The sequence below is a fragment of the Pseudorasbora parva genome, chromosome 4 (assembly GCF_024679245.1).
Source record: "Pseudorasbora parva isolate DD20220531a chromosome 4, ASM2467924v1, whole genome shotgun sequence".
In the NCBI taxonomy this organism is placed as follows: domain Eukaryota; kingdom Metazoa; phylum Chordata; class Actinopteri; order Cypriniformes; family Gobionidae; genus Pseudorasbora; species Pseudorasbora parva.
This window is the reverse complement of record NC_090175.1, coordinates 55,599,257-55,624,436: the sequence shown is the minus strand read 5'-3', so window position 1 is coordinate 55,624,436 and position 25,180 is coordinate 55,599,257. Positions and strand designations below refer to the sequence as shown.

The following is a 25,180-nucleotide window of genomic DNA, read 5'->3' as shown; positions in this document are numbered from 1 at the left end:
TGCACACATTAAATGCCTTACCAAGACCATTTCATGTTGACAATTGAATGTAAATATGATATAAATAGCAATCAATAAATCTCTGTGTTTGTGTTTTACAGGTTTATGCCACTGCAGGTCGGTGACGGTGTCTAGGGGCCCTTTGCTCCGGGTCGAGGGCCAGCCGCTGTCTATTCGCTGTGATGTATCGGACTACGAGGGCCCCAAGGAGCAGGACTTTGAATGGACAGTAATGCGAGGGACAGAGTCCATCAAAGTAATCTCAACGTTTGACCAAACGTTCTCAGATCGCTCTCTTCTAGACCGCATAAAGAGCGGCGACATTAGTGTGTCACGACTAGCGGACAACACAGTGGAGCTGAGGATTCAAGAGGCTCGAATTAGTGACAGCGCCACCTACCACTGCAGTACTCCGAGCACAGACTCGGTTATAAGAGGAAACTATAATGCAGATGTCCAGCTGAATGGTGAGTATGCTGTAAACCTGCAGAAAAGGATACATACGGTTTAAATTAAAAGATAATTTGTGCATGCAGTGCAACGCATTAATCTCTGACGGCTTTTGTTTGATGTGTTCAAAATCACTTTTGCAAGCCGCTCTGAATGCCAGCAGCGTTCATTATGCAAAATTCACTGGGTTAATGATATCATCATTATCTTTAGCTCATGAGCACTGACTGAACATGTTGAAAATTAGTGTAATCTCTGCAGATTTCTGTAGGAACCCACAGGACATGTAAAACATCTTAATTGTTTCTCCTGACAGTAATGGGATTAAAAGTAAATGGAAATTTGTTCTGCTTCTCAGTAGTGTCTCAAACTGTGCTCAGATTGCAGTCAGAGATCACAATATGAACTCGAACGAAAATTGACTTTGAAAATATTGTATGCTGATCCACTGAAAGCCCGGCTAATGATGTTGTCTTCATGCAGCCACTCTTTGTTACAGCATTCCTGAGGCCTGTTGGGTTTGTCTTCATGTTTAATTTCTCAGAGGGACATACTGTACTGTAGATAAGCGGCATTCCTGGCTTGCACACAAGCTGATGAGCTCTAGTACTCACACTAACTACCCACTGTCAGGTGCTGCGCTCCCTCCTGTCCGCTTGCTTTAGGCGTAACACACTGACTGTAGCAGGTGGAGAGTTCTGGCAGACGCTGATGATCAGTCAAGCTCAGATCGGTGGGATCCTTCTCCCTGATAACCTCATCAGTTTACTGTTGTTCTGAGTGCTGATGGTTAGCACAGAACATAATTACCACTCGCCCCTCAAAAATCATATTAATTACCAACCAAGATCAGAAAAGCATCTTAGACAGATAGATAGATTATAATAACTTGCCTATATGTCTGTCTGTCCTTCCATCCATCTGTTCATTCATGCATCCATCTATCTGTCTATCATATCCATACAATCTATCCGTCTGTTTATCTGTCCATCTGACTATCCAACCATGGATGGATGGATGGATTGATAGAGGAATAGATGGACAGATAGATAGATGGATGGATGGATGGATGGAAGAATGGACAGCTAAATAGATACACTGTAAAAAAAAAATGTCTCCAATTGAAAATTTTCTAGTGAATGATCACATCTACATTTTTCAGTTGGCCGAATTGAAATTCTGTGAATTGATGCAATTGATCAGTCACTTACAATTTTTCAATTGGAGACCTTGATTTTTTTTTACAGCGATAGACAGATAGATGGAAGAATGGATAGATGGATGGACATATAGGTGGACGGATGGATGGAAAGAAAATATGAATGGATGGATGATAGATGGATGGAATAATGGAGAATAGATGGACAGATAGATAGACGGATAGATGGAAAAATAGACAGATGAATAGATAGATGAATGGATAGAAGGATAGATGATAGATGGAAGAATGGATAGATCAGATGGACATATAGGTGGACGAATGGATGGAAAGAATGGATGGATGATAGACAAATAGATGGACAAATAGGTGCATAATGGATGAATGGATGGATGGATGGATGGATGGATGGATGAATGGAAAGACAGATATAATAGTTGGATGATAAACGGATAGATGGAAAGACAGATAGATGGAAGGCTAAATAGATGGATGGATAGACAGATTGATGCATGATGGATAGATGGATCAGTGGATGGATAGATGAATGCATGATGGATTGATGGATGGATAGATGGATGGATCGATAGATAGATGGACGGATGATGGATTGATATATGGATATACGGACAGATAGATAGATGGATGGACAGATGATAGAGAGACGAAATAGATGACCGATAGATGGATGAATGGATGGATGATGGATGGATAGACAGACGTCCATCTATTCATCTGTTTGTATATCTGTCTGTCCATCCATCTATGTGCTTACGATAAAAGACTGGGAGAGAAAAGATACACAATGTTTTGAAGTGTTAAAATGAGACTGCTGAGTTTACTCAGTTTAATAATCAAGTAAACTAGAAACACAAACAGAAGTAAAGGTTCCACGTTATTTGTTATTTTTTTTGCATTGATCATTTTGCATGCCAGTCTCTTGTTTTCTAAGCAGGTGGTTTTGGGCCCAAAATCAGTATTTAATTGGGATAGAGCAAGAAATGAATTAGTTTAATTTATTCCTTGAAGCAGACACTGTAATCCAGAGCACTGATAAAGCGTAAGAGAGAGTGAACTTCCTGCAGATGGTTTATGTGTTTCCACACGAATGGTTAAACTTGTTGATCTGGTTCTGTCACTGGTGAAGGATGTTCATCTGGTGACCCTGCAGACACAAAGTCGGCTTTTATTGTGTCAGACTAGCATTGTATCTTTCCAGAAAGGTTCTGTGTTTTGTTTCATTTCTATGTATAAGCTTAGTTCAATGGTTGGATGATGTCACTTCCTGCCCTATGATTACTGTAATTCATTAAGGTGTGTTAAAGGGTTAGTTCACCCAAAAATGTAAATTGATGTCATTAACTCCTCACCCTAATGTCATTCCACACCCGTAAGACCTCCGTTCATCTTCACACACAGTTTAAGATATTTTATATTTAGTCTGAGAGCGTATGTAAGTGTATGCACACTATACTGTCCATGTCCAGAAAGGGAATAAAAACATCATCACAGTAGTCCATATGAGACATCAGTGGGTTAATTAGAGTCTCTTGAAGCATCGGAAATACATTTGGGTGCAAAAATAACAAAAACTACGACTTTATTCAGCATTGTCTTCTCTTCCGTGTTTGTTTTCAATCCTCAAATAAAGATTCAAATGGTTATGAATCAGCATATTGATTCATGATTCGGATTCGAAATCACGTGACATTGGCGATCCGAATCATGAATCAATATGCTGATTCATAACCGTTTGAATCTTTATTTGAGGTTTGAAAACAAACGCGGAAGAGAAGACAATGCTGAATAAAGTCGTAGTTTTTGTTATTTTTGGACCCAAATGTATTTCCGATGCTTCAAGAGACTCTAATTAACCCACTGATGTCTCATATGGACTACTGTGATGATGTTTTTATTCCCTTTCTGGACATGGACAGTATAGTGTGCATACACTTGCATACGCTCTCGGACTAAATATAAAGTATCTTAAACTGTGTGTGAAGATGAACGGAGGTCTTACGGGTGTGGAACGACATTAGGGAGAGGAGTTAATGACATACATTTCATTTTTGGGTGAACTAACCCTTTAAAGCAGACCAGTTATAATTAGTGGTTGCATTTCGGCTGCATTTTAAAAAGAGGAAAGACACACTGATGTACCCTTTATCTTTCTGTTTCAGTTGTTCCTAACAGTCTTATTGTGGCGCCTGATGTGCCAAACCCTGTGGTTCCCGAGGGCGGATCCATTAGACTCCTGTGTAACGTCACCCGAAACTTCATGGAAGGAATTTACCTGTCGTTAACCTGGTCGGTCAAGAAGGGCTCGTCTCTGCTAGAGGACCTGCTGACCTTTGGTCCAGATTTGGCTGTGGCGGTCGGCGATGAATCCACGCGGCGCTACACAGATGGCGGGATGCGTCTCCAAATGGGAAATGGAGTCTCGCACAGTCTCGTGCTCTCCGGAGCGATGCCGGAAGATCAAGGGATGTACGTTTGCTCGGCCAGATTGTGGACGAGAGAGGAGGGAGTCTGGAAGCAGATTCAGGAGAAGACGGTGGAGATGGGGGAAGTGACTGTCACCCCCACAGGTCAGTTCATTCATCCAACCTGATGAAAACAGAGCACAAGAGCCATGAAACCCAATGCAATTAATTCAGTTGAAATGATGCCACTCTTAATTATTTACATTTCTCATATTAATCCATCAAAAATCCATCTAGATTTTCATATCAATGACTGTCACCCCCACAGGTTATTCATTTATGCAACGTGATGAAAACAGACTAGAGAATAATGCCATGAAACCCAATGGAAATAATTCAGTTGAAATGATGCAACTCACATTTATGTACATTATGTACATTTAAAGTGAAACATCTGAGACAAAATCCATCTAGATTTTCATATTTTCATATTTTTTATAGTATAAATTTATATTTTAAATTAGCATAATTTTATATTTTCTGTAAAAAGTGTGATTTGTATTATGTAAATTAAATTATGCGTCAATTAAATTAAATGATAAATTATACATTTTTTAAAATTATGTATTAAAAATGCATTACAATAAAATATCAATTATATTCGTAAATTATGCATTCAACTAAAAGTAATTCTAAATAATTTATTGTTTTTTTTTAAATTATGTACATTTAATTATGCATTACATTAAAATATCAATTATTCAGGGGTTTTTTCGTTGTTAAAATTATGTAAATTAGATTATGCATCCAGTTATGTATTACATTCTATATTATATTAGTTTGTTTTTTTAAATTGTGTAAATTAAATTTTGCACACAATGAAATTAAATTCTAAATTATTAGTTTGCTTTATTATGTAAATTAAACTATTCATTACATTAAATTATACATTATATTATTTGTTGTGTAATTTACATCAGGCATCCAGTTCAATTATGAATAAATTAAATTCTAAATTATGAGTTAGTTTTTTATTATGTAAATTATACATTATGTCTGTTTTTTAATAACATATGCATTCAGTAAAATTGTATTATTAATTACGTTTTTTAATTATATAAATAAAGTTATGCATGCAATTAAATTATAAATTATATCAGTTGTTTTAAATGTAAATAAAATGATTCATTAAATTAAATTGATAAATTACATGATAAAAATTTTGTAAACATTATGGATTGTCTAATATTAAAAAACAAACATCTATTATATCCATTGTTTTGTGGTTTTTAAGGTAAAGTTAATCTGGTGAAATTTCTGACATTCTTTAAATTCCTTTATTCTGTTGTTTTTGCTTAATGTTGTTAACTTTATCAGTTTATTTGTATTATTGTGCCATCCTGGGACACTGTTCATCATCAAAGATAAAACGAATAAATAAGTTGCATTTGGAGGAAAATGAGAATGAAAGAGTTTGGATCATGGTTGTTTGATTAATGCCTCTCCTCGCTTGGGAAGAGTAGATATGCTCTTTTGTCCGGTTTTATCTTGTTTAATGTCTTCAGACCTTTCTCACAAACCAGACAGTTTGAGTTCTCATTGCCGGTGGAATTCCTGCCTGGTTTCCATATATACTGTCAATGTTACCGCAGAGTCTTTAATTAAAATCAGGACGACTGCGGGAGCTCTCCAGGACCATCCAGCAGACGTTACACAAACTCTCAGACTTCGTCTTGTTTGAGATTGTAACCCAAAGATATTAAAGCCGCCTGTGCAATCTGAGTGTGATGGACTGAGTATCACACAGTTTGCTTGGAGAAAATAACCTGAAACTCATATGACATTATTTTATTTCACCTTTATTTAAATTAAGGAAAATATTTGTGTAATAGCTTTAGGTAACAAAAGTACAGTAACACTTTATTTTAAGATCATGTAGTTACACGTTACTACATGTACGTGCTTGTTCATTAGTAAACTGTTCATTATACATGATTAGTAAGTACACTCTAAAAAATGCTGGGTTGTTTTAACCCAATGTTGGGTCAAATATGGAGTAACCCAGCAATTGGGTTGTTTTTACCCAGCGACTGGGTTAAATATTGGCTTAAGACAACCCAATCGCTGGGTTAAAACAACCCAATTGCTGGGTTAGTCCATATTTGACCCAACATTGGGTTGTTTTTTTAGAGTGTAAGTAACTAAACCTAACCGTAACCCTATCCTTAACTAGTAGTACTAATAGTAATAATAATACACTCTAAAAATGCTGGTTTTAAACAACCCAGGTTGGGTTGAAAATGGACAACCCCAGCAAATGGGTTGTTCTAACCCATCGGTTAGGTTAAATATTTGCTTAAAACAACCCATTTACTGGGATTGTCCATTTTCAACCCAACCTGGGTTGTTTTTAACCCAGCATTTTTTAAAGTGTAGACATTTTAGATGTTTTAAATGTACACATTTCAATTAATAGTAAAATTCCATCAAATTGAATTGAATAATCCTTACCTATTTTAATTTAATAATTGATTAAGGATTATCAACGGTTCAATTAAAATATGTAAAGATTATTCAGTGTCATTAGATGGAATTTTACTATTAATTAAAATCCGTAAATCTAACGAAAAAGTCACTTTAAAATAAAGTGTAACCCAAAAAAACAACACTATTTTGGACCAACTTGAGGTTTATGGCTGGTTAAAGGGATAGCTCATCCAAAAATGAAAGTGTGATGTTTATCTGCTTACCTCCAGGGCATCCAAGATGTAGGTGTGTTTGTTTCTTCAGGAGAACACAAATGAAGATTTTGAAGTCAACCGTTGCTCGTATAATGCATGTCAATGGGGTGTATTTCTATGAGAGTAAAAAACACACAGACATACGAATCCATATTAAACCCTGTGGCCCGTGACGACACATTGATGTCTAAAGGCACAAAACGATCAGTTTCTGGGGGAAACAACAGTATGTATGTGGGGTTTTTTTTATCACAGATTGCTCATTAGTGCCTGCGCGGATCAGCTGAATGAGGAATCTATTAAATATATCTATGATCTTGCTGGGATTTTGACCTTATTTGGCGGAAGTAATGGCGTTGGGAATACTAGAGTGAGATTCATTTGATATGAGGTAAAAAATTACATAAAGACTGTCGGGTTTCTCGCACAACCAGAGAGAACAACCATTGACTACCTATTTTTTCCCTACTATTGTAGTCAATGGTTGCTCTCTCTGCTTTGTTACAAACATTCTTCCAAATATCTTTTTTTGTGTGTGTGTTCAGCAGACGAAAGAAACTCATACAGGTTTGGAACAATTTGAGGGTGAGTAAACGATTACAGAATGTTTATTTTTGGGTGAACTCTCCCTTTAAGACATCAACGTGTCGCCACGAGCCACAGGGTTTAATAGGGATTCGTATGTCGATGTGTTTTTTACATGACATGCATTATACGAGCAACAGTTGAGTTACAAACTTCATTTGTGTTCTACTGTAGAAAAAAAACACACCTACTTCTTGGATGCCCTGGAGGTAAACAGATAAACATCACATTCTCATTTTTGGGTGAACTATCCCTTTAAGGTCATGTTGTTTTGTATCATTTAGATCTAAACTCTAATCTCTCTCTCTCTCTCTCTCTCTCTCTCTCTCTCTCTCTCTCTCTCTCTCTCTCTCTCTCTCTCTCTCTCTCTGTCTCTCTCTCTCTCTATTGCTCTATCTCTCTCTCTCTCTCTCTCTCTCTTTCTCTCTCTCTCTCTCTCTCTCTCTCTCTCTCTCTCTCTCTCTCTCTCTCTCTGTCTCGAAATCCTCAGCGAACTCCCTGACGGTTCTGGTTCAGAAAGACAGCACATTATCCGCCGGAGAGTCGCTGCTCCTCACCTGTTTGGTCTCTGCCGACGCCGCGGCCTCCGTTGATCTTGAGGTGACGTGGCTGATGAACGGCAGCCGAACTCTGGCCCATCTGAGCCGCGCCGGCGTGCTGACCAACACTTCTGATGTTGTGGATCTGAGGCGCTTGGGGAAGTGGGATTTCCAAATCAAAGTTCACGGCGTGGAGATGTCTGACGCCGGGCTCTATTCGTGTAAAGTGGGCGCGTGGGTTCAGCACGAGAGTGGCCGATGGTACAAGGCCGCAGAGAAGATTTCTGACCCTGTGCGAGTTCACGTTATCAAGCAAAGTAAGTACACCTCACTTCATTGACAGCGTTTCTGAAGCTTCATTCATGACTCTTAAAGGGGTGGTTCCGTGTTTTTTTTTTCTAGGCTTGGTTGTGTTTATGAGGCGCAGTATAACATGTCTTAATACTTTTTTTTTTAAATGCCATATTTTACTTCTATTCTCCCTTTATTTCACACCGCTGTCTCCACTGTCCTTTGAAAGGCTCGTCTGCTTCCTGCTTCTCTGAAGCCCATCCCTCCGAAAAACACAATGGTCTTAGATTTGTTAGATGGTCAAATGTAGTTTCCTGTATTTTTATTGGCTGCAGTGCCGAGCACTGGTTGTCCGGAAGCCACGCCCCTTCCCATTACGGGCAGAAGTCACATCTGCGGAGACTAGCGAGGGTTTATGATGTCACCAACCCAGGAAGAAGCTCGTTGTAGTCCAAACCGGCCGTTATCTTAGGCAATAAACTGCCGTAACTTTAAAAGACAATATCTCCGTTTGCATTGAACTTTCAGCGCTGTAACTTTGCAGATACTGTTTATGCTCAAGCAGCAACATTACACACTAACTCAAGTTAAAAAAGTCAAATCGCATGCAACCAGCCCTTTAAGCCCAATTTATACTTCTGCGTCGAGTGTACGCCATAGTTACGTTGGAGGCTGTGTGTGGTGCGTGACCCTACGACATACCCTGATGCGCACCTCTCCTAACAAGACGTCAATTCTACGCGGACTGCGAGCGCCGTGATTGGTCTGCCAGATCCCCTCCCTCAGGTCTATAAATAAAGAAATCTGCAATAGGAGTGTGTGTGTAATGATAGTTTCATCCTGTATCTGCTATGTAACACAATATTTTGTTGTGCAGATATCCTTTATGTTAGTGAATAAATATACATAGATCGGCTGTGTATAGTTTATTTATTTTCTAATTAAAACCAAAGATGTTAATCATTGTATATCAAGAACAGGGACACATCACAATGGGTGGTTTTCGTTTTGTGATTTCAACGGAATGAATATTTCTCTGCAACAGCAATGGATTGAAGCGATAGTCAGTGAACGAGCCTCCTGAAAACAGCGGCCATTCTGCATGATTTATCAAACGCATTCAGTGCCAGATCGCCTGTTACTCTACTAATCAACTATGCTTAATTTGTATTACATACAACAACTTAAGGTGCAAGAAAATCTGCTATCTGCCGCCACTCGGGTGCTCTCAAACACATGCAATAGCCCTATTCGGATGGTAAATGTTTCTCGTGGGGTCATAAGGTATTTTCATTATTTACTGGGGCTAGACTGTGATTTTATTGCCATCCGAATCCAGAATGTCAGTGTTTTTCTCCCACCACCAGTGTAAAAATCCCCGGCTGAATTATCTACTGTTTTTAGACAAACACCAAGGTCGTGTAGTGATTTAATAGCTGTCCGAATCCACATCTGAGTTTTCAAGAAAAGATTGCTTCAAAATGAACTGTTCATATCCTTTTTGACCCCTGCGGAGCACCGTATCATTGCGCTTCGCTGTAATTCAAATGCATTGTAAAGATCTAAAGCCTACACTTTTATTACTAAATGAAAAGTGGAAATGAAAAATGGAAAGTTTTTACAAGATTAATCTTTCATCACCGCTCGAAAGAGAAAGAGAAGAAAAACACATAAACATTTGAAATGAGCCGTTATTGTGGCAGTAATTATGTCATATAGGTTCAATTTGCAGTATTGGCTTATTTTTAAAATTATTTACATAATTTATAATGTCCTATTATTAAATTAAATGTGATTATTTTTATTCTTATTATTCCAAGCATATGACATTTTTATCACAATCATTCGACTGACCATGTGAGCAGTGTTCCCATGAGTGGAGGATCACAAAACTCGCTCCTCCACCGGGAATAAATCATCACCCGAATACATTTTATCACTGAGGTGGCATGTAAATGCATTTTTACAGACGTCCACATGAGAAACAATCACCGTCCGAATAGGGCTAATGAGTAAACAAGCCACTTCTCCTTCTGCGTTTGCCTTGAGACGGGGTTTCCATCAGCATGCCTGTGGACACTGCCCACTAGTGGTCTGCATGTGTAATTGTATATTGACGCGGACAACAACGCAGAAGTTTAAAGCTACACTGTGTAACTTTTTTAGTTTATTCTTAGCTCAAAACCCTTAGTTCTTTCAAAAATATATGTGCTCATTAATGTATATTTACTTCTTTCAAGTAATAAAGTATTCTCGTAAGTTTATAATATACCATTGAAAATACATACGGGTGAGGGGTTCGAATGCCGGTTGCCATGTTGCCCCTCCATCTTGAAAGTACATTAGCCAAAGAGGGACATACCCGTAAATTCAAGCTTTGCCTTTTGCGTTTTAACACTCACTCGATGGCACCGTGTTGAATGTGAAGAGGGGGACTGCCATGTTAATCTTGGACTAAATCGGCCACCGTAGGAGTTAAAACGAAATTAGAATTGAGAGGAACAGAAACTATTATTCACTGGATGGTCATATACCTTTACACCGCTAGATGGGGGAAAATATCACACAGTGTAGCTTTAAATGAAAATCAACGCGTAACTTGCATAGAGGATACGCTGTAGGTCAAACGCAGAAGTTTAAATCAGCCTTTAGCAATCAAAAACATGCTCCTCTTTTTGTGGAAAAGTGACATTTAAAAAAAATGCCATCAGAAGCTCTTTACCATTGCGTATGAATGCGTTCACCCAGAGCTGCTACTCCCATCCATATAATATTTTTTTGATCTTGATTATTTGGTATTTAAATGACATTAAAAGCATACGTTGTTTATATTTCCGCACTGGAAATGATCTCTTTATATGTCAGCTCAGTGTTTCAGTCGATGGCCTTGGGTTGTCTATTAAAGTTGAAAAAAATCCAGCTTTTAATGTTGTTTGTATGTCTGTGTGAAGTTTTTGTATGTGCAGATTCATGTCAACACCATTGCTGAGTATTTTCTCCTTACATTTCTGGTGAACCGAAGACTCAAAAATGTGATTTGAAATCTCCGGTGTTTCTTACGTCACAAACGTCCTTGTAACCAATCATGTCACGGAGAGCGGGGCTTTAGCTAATCGTTAACTATTCTCTGAAGCAGTGGAGTCTCAAGAGAAGCAGGTCATCACAGTGTTTCTGTTGATATCAAATTTGGGGACATTTAGTAATATATCAGGTGAATTGTTGTGTGTATGATGTATATTATGATGTACCATATGCATATACTATTTGATGAACTATATGTATTTCTCCACTGATGCTCTTAAGTTGTTCAAAGCGTAAGGATGCTGATTGTTAGAAGGCAGATGAGATGGAGAACGTGAACATGGTTTGTGTAACATTAGCAACACAGAATCTCTTTTATAATGTAGTCAAGCAAAAGGCTAATCATATGAATTACCGTTATGTGTCTTGACGTTGTAAAGAGCGACACATAAAAATGCATAATCATTCTAATACATCGAATTTTTAGATGACCCTGTGTAATTCACTCTTCCTCCTTTTGAATTAGTTTCTGGTTCAAACATATATGGCTGAATTAAACCCGTATTTCCATTTGCCATTGTGCAGCGTTTACTACAGTAAAGTGGACTGAGTGGATCAGGTAATCTGAGCTGCTGTGAGTGAGTGGAGGCGGGGCTCATTTGCATATTCATGGTTGAACATATACTAAATGAGGCAAGGGTGTCGAGTTACATTCAAGGTATTTTAAGACACTGGAGGGATATTTTACTATTTTATTTGGTGAGCATAATAAAAAAGCTTACCAACCCCAAACATATGAACAGTAGTGTATATGATAAAACATAAATACTTGACTGTGTGTATTCGACTAATTTTAATATATGAGAAGTGACTGTTTTAAAACGATTTGAAAGGATTCATGGAAATGAATTGCTGTTGATCTTTAGATACATTGTTTATGTATCTGAGAAGTCATTATGAAATATGTGTGACCCTGGAACACAAAATAAGTCATAAGGGGCAATTTCTTAAAATTGAGGTTTGCACATAATATGAAAGTCAATTAAATAGGCTAAATATTATAAAATAAAGACAATCTGGATTCTGAAGGTGCAAAAAACAAATCTAAATATTGAGAAAAGCTCCTTTAAAGTTTTCCAAATGAAGTCCTTAGCAATGCATATTACTACTAATAATACAATTTAGATGGTAGGAAATTGACAAAACATCTTCATGGATCATGATCTTAATATCCTAATGATTTTTGGCATAAAGTAATTTGTTAAAATTTTGACCCATACAGATGTATTGTTGACTTTTGCCACAAATGTGAGATTTGTTTTGTGCTCCAGGGTCACATTTAGTGAGATAAAGCAAACATTTTTACAAAAATACTCTAAATTTGAATGTTGCCAAATGATCACAAATGTGTGTGAATATTCAGAATATCGGCCAGCCCTAATTAGGATGCTATTCTGGACTGGTTAGTTCTTAAGCTGTCTGTCAATGTCGGTTGTCTAGAAGTGAAAGTAGAAACGTGTGGCAGTTTGTTTGTGGTAGTTTAGTGATGTCGTGTTAATAAGTAAGCTTCAGTCGTGTGTGTGTGTGTGTGTGTGTGTGTGTGTGTGTGTGTGTGTGTGTGTGTGTGTGTGTGTGTGTGTGTGTGTGTGTGTGTGTGTGTGTGTGTGTGTGTGTGTTGTTTGACTCTGCAGGAAACGGTTGTGAAGATGTGCGTCGTCTCTCAGTAATGTATCAAAGGACTGTGGGTGGTCGTTCTGATGGAGAACCGCTGTCTTGGTTTACAGGCTAAACTGCAGTTGCTCATGCTAGAAGTCAGTGTTAATTGTTTGGGATCTCGTAGTCAGTGTGATTTAACAGGGAAGAGCTTCAACCTGTTTATTCTGTTAGGAGAAAGAGAAGGAAAAGTTCACCTTAAAAGGAAAGCTCTGGTGTTGTTTACTCATCTCATTGATTTCCAAACACGCAGCATTTGACAGAAAAATTGATAGAAATATAATAAAAGTTGTTTAAACTTGCCGTAATGCATCTTCATGTGCCGTGTTTGACTTTTATGTTGTGTGAGGGGAAAACTGAGATTTAAGTTATTATTATTCACTGAAACTCTTCCCACCAAAAGCAGGTTTGAGATCAATATGTTTCTTTATATGTTTTAGATGCTTATTTGTAAAATCAGGTGGACGAGACTCTAATTTCTGATGCGTTCGACGTTGTTGCAACTATAAATAAAACATTTTTTGTTATTGAACTAAAATATTATATGAAAAATCTGAACTAAACAAAAATTAGAGATGTTGTTTTGGAAATTAAGTGAAATACATTTAAGATGAAGCATCAAAGTTACTAACTGGAAATTAATACAAACTAAAATTGAACTAAAACTGGCCACATTTAACTACATGATGACAAAATTAAATTGAAACTGAAGATAAATAAAAGCTAAATCAAAATATTTGTGAAATCTATAATAGTACAAAGGCAAAATATTACTACAAAACTGATGATTGCACACATGAAGTTTCATAAACCGCAGCAGATTTCTATGCGTTCATTATTTATTCATGATCACACACTGTGGGAATGCATTAATGCTGTTTACTTCTTTACTGTAGTCACAGCCAAAAGGCAATCCTCCTTTATCCGATTTCCTAGGAAAATGCTAAATGAAAGTTTTCATTTGAGATGGTATGTTTCAATGATGACGTTTAATACTATAAAAAGAAAATCGATATTCTTTATTATGAGTAAAGTCAAATGTTCTTGATGCCAATGTTGTTATTGATAAATAAGACTATTTAAAATGATTTTGCTCATTGAAATAAAGTTGAAGATTTTTTTTTTTGCCTTGGCACTAACTGAAATAAAGTACTACTATAATTACTAAAACAACTGGAAAATAAATAAATGAAATAAAGTCTACTTATGAAAAAAGTAAAAATGACAAAAGCACATAACAAATGTATGTAAACATAAACTAAAAGAAAACAGATGATCTACACTGGAGGAATATTTCACTATTTTACTGTATTTCTGATCAAATAAATTCACAGCCTTGGCGATCAGAAGAGACTTATTTCAAAAACATTACCTTAATGATCCCAAAATGCTGTGTATTTCCTTACCGTCCAAGCGTTTTCCTTATATTGGCCAAGTTTTTTCCCCCTTCATATTTCCTAGAGAAAAAAAAGCAAGCTTTTGGTGTGGCGTTAGTGGGTTTCAAAGGGTTTTAATGTAGGAAATACCCACCAGCATCACACACACACACACACACACACACACACACACACACACACACACACACACACACACACACACACACACACACACACACACACAACCTTCTGAGCCATAAAAAGACATCACGTATTGTCTGTGAGCTCCTGAGGTGGCCTTGCTCGGTGTCGTCATGGCCAGATGTGATGATAAGCATGTTTGTTGGTACACATCTGGAGCACAACAGCAGGTTTGCAGAAGTTTAATAGTTTAATATAAAGACATTGCCTCCAGATCACAGGACTCTTGAGTTTTACTGACTGCTTTAAAAAAAATATTTGAAGAGCATTAGTTTTTGATGATTAGACGGTTTATTTGTAAAATCGGTGTGGTAAATCCACATCCATTTACACACGTACTTTTTTTTAACATCCATGAATTAAAATTGTATTAGTAGTTTTCTTCTTCGTCAAAAAATAAAAATAAAAATAAAAAAATAAATAAAAAATAAATAAATAAATATATATATATATATATATATATATATATATATATATATATATATATATATATATATATATATATATATATATATATATATATATATATATATATATTTTTTTAGTGTGAGTAAAGCTTTTCAGCTTGTCAGTGTTGTTATTTGTACCTAAAAGTAATTAAAATATTTTTTTGTTAATTGAAATAATATAAAAATAAATTTTAAATATTAAATAAAAATTTTGTTTTTTGCCGAGGTACTAACTAAAGTGAATTAAGAATTTATAGTTAAAGGTGTCATGAACTGGCTTTTTTATTTTTTTATACTGTTGTCTGAGGTCAGCTAATGACGTTTGTGTGGTTTTTACTTTCAAAAACATCATAACTAATAAGTAATAGGCTATTTTCTACAGTGGTTTTGAGGCTCTCTCCTGAACGCTGGGTTTTGATGGGCGTGTCACTGGAGACTTGGAAGTAAACGCCCATGGCTAGGATTGGATAAGATTTGCATATTTAATGAGCTTAAGCTCCAGTTCAGTTCACATGATGGATTATTATAAAAGCGGCAACCGGAATGATTTTCTCAACCTCAGGGCTCGTAAACGTCTTTATCAAACAAACACAATGATTTATTTCTCATCCACCTGCGAATGATTGGAATATTATCTGTATTACATGGCCCACACGCTTGGTGGATATAAGCGTGAATCCTTCAAATGTCAAGTCAAGAGAGAGTGAACAGAGCAGATCAAGAACGAAATATTATCCCACTATTTGAGATTAACTAGCCTGCTGACGGGCTTATGTTTTGGTAGCCTGTCTAGAAAACACACAGCCCTGGGACGTGCGAGCCCTGGCCCACACGTAACATTACACATAATCGTGTGGTAAACGTTCATACACACATACTGTACTTACACAAGCTCCTTTACCTCCTTGAATGAAATATTATTATTCGTTTTCCAGTATGTGAGCACTACTCCTTGCCCTTTAGTCTTTATTTTGCCTCAAGAAAGGTTTTCATGTTTAAATGTTCAAAACACATTTTCCCATATTCCATTGCAGCTCCTCTCTTCCCAGTCTGTCAGTAACGCTCTGTTAGGTTCCTGTCTCTATAAAGCCCCTCCTTCTGAAAAGCACATTGTGCCCTGATTGGCTGGCTGGAGCAGTGTTGTGATTGGTCGTGTTTGGGAAATGACCCGCCCCTTACCATAACCACCAGTTTCAACACACTACTAACTAACTCAACCAGGCCACGCCCCTTTATTCTACATATGAATTATTGAAATGAGGAATATTGAGGTGTTGGTTCCTGGAAGAAAACTCAAGACTAAAATGGAGGTGTTTAAGGGATTTAAAAAAATACTAGCACACTGTAAAAAAAAAAAATCATGTCTCCAATTTAAAGTTTTCTAGTGACTGATCACATCTAAATTTTTCAATTGGCCGAATTGAATGTCTGTGAATTGATGCAATTTAATTCACAGAAATTCAATTTAAAATTTAGATGGGATCAGTCACTAGAAAATGTTCAGTTGGAGACATGAATTTTTGGCGCACTGAAGAACTCCTGCTGGAGGGATGTTTTTATGCTCATTACACACTAAAGACAGATGATCATGGAAAATGGCATAATATGTAGAACAGCTCGTCCCTCACGCGGTCTCATGCCTGACCTGTAGAACTGCTAGTGTTTGAACATGAGAACATGTTTTTGTGTGGGACGCTGAAAAGGATTATTGTTCTCTCCTTTGTGTTCTCACTTCCTTCGCTTTGGATGCTTTGGTTGATTTGGTTAAAGGGTGGGCAGCATCGCATACACACTGAAAAAATATTTAGTGTAGGGTTTACAATTTGATGGTGTATACATTTCCAGAAAATGGGGGGAAAGTGCTTTTCCTTTAGTATATAAGTGTTTTTTCCCTTCATATTTCCTAAAGAAAAAACGCAAAAAACGCAAGTGAAGCGATGCAATATGCAATGGACGCAGACGAAATGATTATTTAATGTTTTGCTTTCTGCACTATCTTTAAAGGTCAGCAAAACATTGCTCTCGTGCATGAGGCTTTTTCAATGACGTACAACTCGCATTTACTGGGGAAGTTTTTTAATTGGAAATTGGGTCTCTTGAACCGTGCAGTGTAAATGGGGCCCAAGTGTTTGTGGCTACGTCAACTATTAATCCGGGTAGATTTAAAAACGTTCTCCGTCCACACTAACGTTTTCCAAAAGTTTCTCATCTACACTAAAACGTCAGTAAACACCACATTCAACTCACTGCGCATGTGTAAAAGCTCACTGAGAGGATACAGACATCATAAAGTTATCACACAATTCTTCTGGCTAGATCATTTTATTTAGTAAAATATCTCAGTCACTGATGCGTCAGGTTGCACTCGGTCAAACATTATGTGTGGTCTAAAACAGTCCTTCCCTAACTGTGGTCCGCGGACCACTAGTTGTCCATGAGGGTACTGCAGGTGGTCTGTGGAAAGGCAAAATAAAATAAAAATAATATTTTTTTACCTTCATTTTACCAGGAAATTCCCATAAAAAAATAAAAAGTAAAAAGAATATGTAAGCCTAACATTTATTAAAATATGCGATTACTAAAATAACCTAGCTGTGCTCGGCTGTGACGTTCAAGTTCAGTGCCGTTATGGATCGGTGGATACATTTACATTTATGCATTTGGCAGACACTTTTATCCAAAGCGACTTACATTGCATTCAAGGTACACATTTTGAGATTATTGTCAGTTCTTGCTTTCTCTGGGAATCGAATCCATGACCTTGGCGTTGCTAGCGCCATGCTCTACTATTTGAGCTATAGGAAAGCTATATAAAGCTATGGATAGCAACGGGTTCTCTGAAGAGAAAAGAGACAGAGGCAGAAGTTACAAAAAATGAAGAGATTGACAGTGAGTCGGATGCATCTATGAGCCAGATTCATCATAAAAAAGCAAAGAAAAGGAGCGTGAAGAGAAAACACTGCGAAAGCTATTTAGCATTAGGGCGCTTGAGTAAATAAATAAAGGAAATATGTGGCAGCCGTTGTGTGCAGTGAACTTTCCTTTAACAAGCCTGTTGTACTGATGTGATGACTGGTTATAGTTTTAGTGCTAGTAAGCCTATTTAGAGGTGCGGATTGATTCTGGCAGGACTGTGTGTAGACATATTTTATTATGTGTTATTATGAGGTGGTCCGCAAAATGTTTTGATTACAAATAGTGGTCCACACACACAAAAAGTTTGAAAACCCCCGGTCTAAAACACAACTCCACTCGTGTTCTGCCGTAGGACAGCAAATGCACATTTTCTGTCATCCTTGCAGGACCGTGATATGAAGTGTTCAAAGTAACATATTTGAGCAACTCTGTGAACGTCAATAGCACATAACTGGCACAATAGCATATCTATTGGTGCGATATGCCTGACATGACTAAACGTGTCATAATTTTCAAATCCCTCTGTCTTTACAGTCTACACTACGACACAAATGCGGCGTTTTCAGATCCGCTTTGGAGAGCGTTTTCAAAAAAAATTCCAATTTGGACGGAAGGCCATAACGGAGAGATAAAGATGCGTTTTCAAACTAAAACGTATTAGTGTGGACATGGCCTGTGACAAGTGTGCCACATGAGCCATGAAAAGTGAAGCTGACGCGTCTCTATCACCCCCTGGTGGCGGGATACAGTATAGCTCACAAACCCCGCCCCGTCCATGAAATTACATTGACAAACTAAACAAATTACACTTCAAATATATTCTTTCCTCATTAAAAAAATTAAAACCAATGCAATCTCATAATCTCACTGAAGCAAATCGCGGTTTTGGTTTAATTTCAGTCTATTGTGCAGCCCTTGATAAACTCACACATGCACAAGCTCTGTCTCACATGATAAACTGTATCGCACGCGTGCCACTGCGGTAAATATATGTCACATTGTACAGCCCTGTCTGGTGTGAAACATCCATTACACGGCTGTGGACGTTTGTATCACTCCTGCCAGCAATGTCTTTGAGATGTGTGCCAAATGACTCAGTTGTCAATCCTGTATATTTGTATTTTGCTTACAAAATATATATTATATTGGGCTCTTCCTTGTGTTCCCGATGTCTTTATTTTGTCTCCTTGGAGAAAAGTATGCGTGTGTGTGTGTGTATCATGATTATGTGTGGCCTATTTTTGCATTGTGAGATCAAAGCGTGCTCTTGTGGTGTCTTGATAGTGAAGTGGTGTCAGAGTGCAGTAGAGGTATAGCACACTTCATGGTTTAGTTTAGTTTATTGATTTATATAGCACATTTAAAACAACCAGGTTGTAACCAAAAAGAGCATTAAACAAAATCAAAACAGAATTACACATTAGATATAAACATTGAGGACACATGGGAAAGCATTTACACCATCAGTTAAAACATAATGAATATAAATGAGTTTTTAAGGTTGCTTTAAAAGTAGCAGAGGGGGAAGATCTAAAATGAAGAGGAAGACCTTTCCATAAGATAGTGTGTGGCATTGCATTGTCATCCAGTGTTGAACGGCGTGTTTGAGGACGAGGCTCGATGAAAGCAGTCGAGTGCACTAACCTCTCGCTGGCGTACTGTACTGCCTGAACTCATGCCATATGCTCCGACATCTTACCGAGGGCTCGGGGTGATTGGTGAAATCTTGACAGAGAACTTCAGCCGTTTCCACAACAGACATTTTTTCATGTTGCGGTGCTCTGATGGATGATTGTGCTGCTCAAACTCATTAGCGTTAATGGTTTTAGGACCCGGTGAGCCCAGCTAGAACTAAGTTAATTCTCTATAGTCTCAAGTGTGTGTGTGTACACTTGTTTTTGTGACATATCAGGACACAAATGTGTATAATGACATGGGTATGACACAGGTATTACAGGAGAGGGTGAAATATGAGGACATTACCCATGGCCCCACTTTTCAAAAAGCCTATAAATCACACAGGAGGAGTTTTGTTGAAAAAGTAAAAATGCAGAATGTTTCCTGTGATGGGTAGGTTTAGGGGCTGTGTGTGTGTGTGCGTGTGTGCGTGTGTGCGCGTGTGCGCGTGCGCGTGTGCGTGTATGTGTGTGCACCATAGGTAACATGCAGATTTATAAAGCATTATAAATGGAAGGCCTTGTAGAAGTGTGTGAGCTGTGAACTGTAGACCTGTCACCTTCCCATTGACTCTTTCCAGAGTATGTGGATCTTGTTATCTTGTGCAATGTCTATCAGATCCAAATAAAAGCATTCATGTGTGTGCGCGTGTGTGTGTGGCCTGTTTGTACCCTTATGTGTACGTATTATGAGTCGCTTGGTTTTCAATTATTTTAACTTTGTCTTTCAATTCTTTTATATTATATTATTTTGATTGTGTTTTATTAATCTTCTGATTTCATTCCATTTAAGGAGTTTCTTTATTCTATTTTGATTTTTATATTATAATTGATTAAGTGTTTCTGTAGTTAGTCACAATGTATTCTAATTCTGTATTTTATTCTGATTTCTAAAGTTATATTTTGATTATTCAATTTATATTTTAATTATTATATTCTGTTTTAGTACAATTAAATAATTCACAAATTTATTCAGATTAATACATTTGAATATTTAGATTTATTAAATGATTCTGTATTTGATTCAGATTTTTTTAGTTTATACTTTAATTATTCATTTTGAACTATTATCTTTTTAAATTAAACTAATTAATTAAACAATTTCTGATTAATAAAATTATTATTATTATTATTTTATATATATTTCGATTTTATATTTATATATATATATATATATTATATAAATAATATATTACATATTTTAGTAATTGCATGTGAATAATTATTTTTTTAAAATATAATAAAATAACATTTATAAATTATTAAAGCTGTATTAGTGTTTCTATAATGAGTTCTATTTTATTTTGGCTTATACAATTATTATTATTTTAACTTTTCATTTAAATATGATAATTTTTTTATTCTGATTTCTAAATGTATATTTAGTTGATGTTTTTTAATCTTGTATATATATATTTTTTTATTAGCCAATTGTTCTATTCCTATTTATATTTTGATCCTATTCTATTCCCAATAAATGACAGATTATTATCCGGTGTCCTTCAGCATCTTCATGTTGTTTTCCACCGATGTCAAAAGCCCCGGATCATGTGACTGTAATCTAAACTCACGTCTGCTTTAGTCTCTCTGTGTTTAACTAGCACACTAACTTCCCCGCAGCTCATCCTCTGGACAGGTGTGCAGCAAACCAGAAGAAAGTGCGAGAGAAGCAAACAGAGAGAGGAAGACGGAGACAAAAGCAAGAGCGAGAGAGAGTGTGAGATAAAGTCTGATAATGCAGATTGAATGTCTGGAGTGGAGAGGCTCTTAATGAAGGTGATTGACAGTCACTTTGAGCCCTCGCTCCGTTCCCAGGACACTCGGTTCCCGTCCATAGCGACCGCTATAGAGCTCCTCTCAGACATTCATCTTGTCTGCTCTGTTTGTCCGGCTAAAGAAACACATTGTGGACCTGCTCTCGTCCTGTCTTTATTTATCTTTCTTTAACTAGAGCTTTCTCTCTTGCTCTCTTTCCCTGTGCTTCTCCTCGCTTGATCCCAAAAGTTCATAACCAAACTGTGCTCAGAATAATAAAGGTCTTCTGCTAAACTAACAAACTTTAAAATGAAATCACTTAACTGGACAATGGTCGCCAATGCTGGAAAAAATATATTAATTTTAATCTTAGAGTCGTCTTAGTAATTTTGTTATATGCTTTTGTCGTTTTTATAGAAATATATTTATCTTTATCTTTATTTTAGTAATTATTGTACAATTTCAGCTTCTACTTCATGTCTATTTCTCAGCATTCTTCTAATATTTGTTTTATTTCATTTCAGCTTTAGCACCATTTTTTTGTATTCATTTTTAATTTTACTTAACAATAGGGTTGCAAATTTTCCAGAATTTTTCGGAGAATGTTGTGAGTTGAACCGTCTGAAATGTCCATGCCTGGTTTTCGATGGGAAATGCTGGATAAATTGGATATTTTGAACCATTACTGACTGTAATATCTCCGCTGTTTCTCCTATTTCCACTTCTGTACTCAGTATAAAGACCCCAGTTACAGTTGCAGAAAAAAAAAGTTTGTGAAGCGCTTGCAGAATCTGAAAATGTGAATAATTGTAACTAAATAAGAGAGATTATACAATGCATGCTATTTTTTATTTAGTGCTTTCCTGAATAAGATATTTTATATAAAATAAATATTTATAATTATATAAAAAATGTTAATAAATATAGCCCACAAGACAAAAAGCTGAATTTATTAAAAATTACCCGTTCAAAAGTTTATGAACCATTGATTCTCAACACTGTGTCGTTCCCTGGATGGTGTGTGTGTGTGTGTGTGTGTGTGTGTGTGTGTGTGTGTGTGTGTGTGTGTGTGTGTGTGTGTGTGTGTGTGTGTGTGTGTGTGTGTGTGTGTGTGTGTGTGTGTGTGTGTGTGTGTGTGTGTGTGTGTGTGTGTGTGTGTGTGTGTGTGTGTGTGTGTGTGTGTGTGTGTGTGTGTGTGTGTGTGTGTGTGTGTGTGTGTGTTGTGATGGTTATTCTTGAGTCCCTCATCTTTAATGTAAAATATCTTATTCAGGACAGTACTAAATAAAAAATAACATTAAAATTATTCACATTTTCACAGATTCTGCAAGCAGTTCACATACTTTTTCTGGCAACTGTATGTTGTGTTTCATACAAGATCTCAAAAATGTCTCAGCTTTGCCAACGTCTGCAATCAAAAGTCAAAGATCTCATTATGAACTGGAATATTTCTCATCAAATTCTATTCAGTATTTATTTGGTGCTCTTCGTGCGACAGTAAAAAATTACAGAATTAATTTATTTAAATGAAATGATTGTACTATATTTTTATTTGAAGTTTTTGGTGGATTTTAAGGTATTAAATTATATTTGTGTAGTAGTTAAATCAATTTATTCACTTTTTGAGCATAGACCTGAAAATTACATTTCCATCTAGTGTCATAAATCTTGAATGCTTTTAAAGATGACACTTGGGCAGATTATTTAAGTAAAACAAGTTTAAAAAAGTGAACTTAGTTACAGATTTTTACATTTATTGTTATAAAAAATGCATACATATACTTTTTCCAATTGCTATATTTTTCAAAACTTGTTTTACTCTAAAATTGCAACAACAAAGAAAGCCAGTTGCAAGTGTTCCTAATTTAAGGTTGATATCTTAAAAAATGAGCTCTAAGTCAGATTGTGTTTGGGCGCAGTACCAAACACTTCCACTAGATGAAATTCGCCTCCCATTGGGGGCAGCCATTTGTATTGGTGTAGGAAACCTTTGTTCGTATATATTAATAATCTTCGTCAAATAATGCTCTTAGTCTTTTCTTCCTGTGACGGGGCGTTTTAGACAGAAGCTACAATAGTTTACTTTAAATCAAATGGCAATTAAATTAAATTACACACCAAATAATAACTGGGGGGTGGGAATTGGACACACTCTGTACCTTTTATAAACAATCATCCTTGAACAAGCCTGAAATACATGGACTCTTATTTTGAAATGGCTATGCTTTATTATTGCAGGAGCCCATTAAATTCAGATGAGGGGATGATAAAACATGCGTTCTTATACACCGTATACAAATAACAATACAAACACAGTAAAGTAAGCATCGTCATGATTGATCAGCATTAGTTCATAAGCAACCGCTTGGCATAAATGTGCTATTCATTGATTGCTTGAGCCTGTAAATGCACAACAGCGCCACCTTCAGGCTTTGAAATGTGAAGCGCTGGCTTTTATTTAATGAAATCATAGCCTTTTGAAGTTTAATAGTCACATTAGGCAGCATCACCATTTATGTTTTTAATCCCCAATACATGACGCCTTAACATGGTCATTAAGGTGTTCGTTATACCATTTAAGACTTTTTTATGATCTTACATGTAAGAACTTTTATTAGCGCACATGCTCCAAAATACATTTTATAGTACACACATCTATTTTTTAGTGGAAAATGGTCGAGCCCTAGTTTAGGGGACAAGTTTAAGCATTGTTAGAGGTTATCTGGTCTAGACTGCATGGATAAAACCCATGTTTTGCTGCATATGTGCATTAGTCTTTATAGAGCCAATAAGATGTTCCCCAAAGTAAAAGCTATATGTGGGAGGGGCTTAACGAACAGGAAGTGATGCAGATGAGAGCCACACCGCACAGATGGTCCCAGTGACTCAGTCGACGTGACGTCCAAAAGCTTAACGCAAAAGCCCTACCACATGTGAGGCTCAGTCAGTTGTGTATGGATGGTTTTCACTTGTCTGTGTTCCCGCTCCTCTCTCATGTGTTTTTGCGAGCTATTTACGTCGTGTGATTGTCAAGGTTGTGGGAGAATGGCGCTGGCTTTGGCCTGCTGTAAGTCTTTGTGTGTCTCTAGTACTGCTCACCCGAGCATGAATGTCCCAGCTGTATAGGAAGCGACGCAGGGAGTCCTTCACTAACCGGGCTCGCTGCCCGCAAACACTTGACACTGGTGTGCCGAGAGCCTAGAAACAGGGTCAGCGTGTCGCTTTAATGAGTGTGGGACTGTGCACGTGAGTGGGTGTTAGGGACATTTAAATTCACCATTTAATCTATAATCAAGCTTACTTTTTTCAATGAACTCGTGGAGTGACAGTGACATGGAGTCACTTTGAGCTAGTTCACCTTAAAAAAAAATCATGCTCAAAAATTCTGGCGCGGAAAAAGCTAAAGAGATAGTTCACCCTAAAATAAAAATGCTGTCATCATTTAAAGTCTCATCCAAACCTGTACGAGGTTTTCTTCAGCTGAACGCAAAAAGAAGATTTTGAAGAATGGCCGTTTTTTCCCCCTGTTGACTTCACTCAAAAAAATGCTGGGTTAAAAATAACCCAAGTTGGGTTAAAAATGGACAAACCCAGAAATTGTTTTTTTTTTAACCCATTGAATGGACCCATTCAAACAACCCAATTTCCGAGTTTGTCCATTTTCAACCCAACTTGGGCTGTTTTTAGAGTGTTTCATTGTATTTTCCCCCTGTAATAAAGAGACATGCGTCATAATCTGAAAACCACACCAGACCACCAAACCATCTCCATTGACTCTGTATTGCGTGAAGCGTCCTCTTTGTCATCTCTGACTTATAACAGAACAATGTCTAAAAGCTGATATGTGACAGGGTGCACAGCAAACCAGCTAATGAACACAGAACC

At 36.9% G+C, this 25,180-nt stretch overlaps 1 protein-coding gene across 2 annotated transcripts in view; it reads left to right on the top strand.

Annotated features, from left to right (window-relative positions):
* ptgfrnb (prostaglandin F2 receptor inhibitor b) overlaps positions 1–25,180 on the top strand; it is a 67,948-nt gene that overhangs the window by 7,839 nt on the left and 34,929 nt on the right. For both annotated transcript variants that reach the window (XM_067442258.1, XM_067442259.1), the window contains exons 2-4: positions 102–467; positions 3,790–4,197; positions 7,849–8,214. In XM_067442258.1, coding sequence (XP_067298359.1) covers positions 102–467; positions 3,790–4,197; positions 7,849–8,214 — 1,140 coding nt within the window. The remainder of the gene's footprint in view (positions 1–101; positions 468–3,789; positions 4,198–7,848; positions 8,215–25,180) is intronic.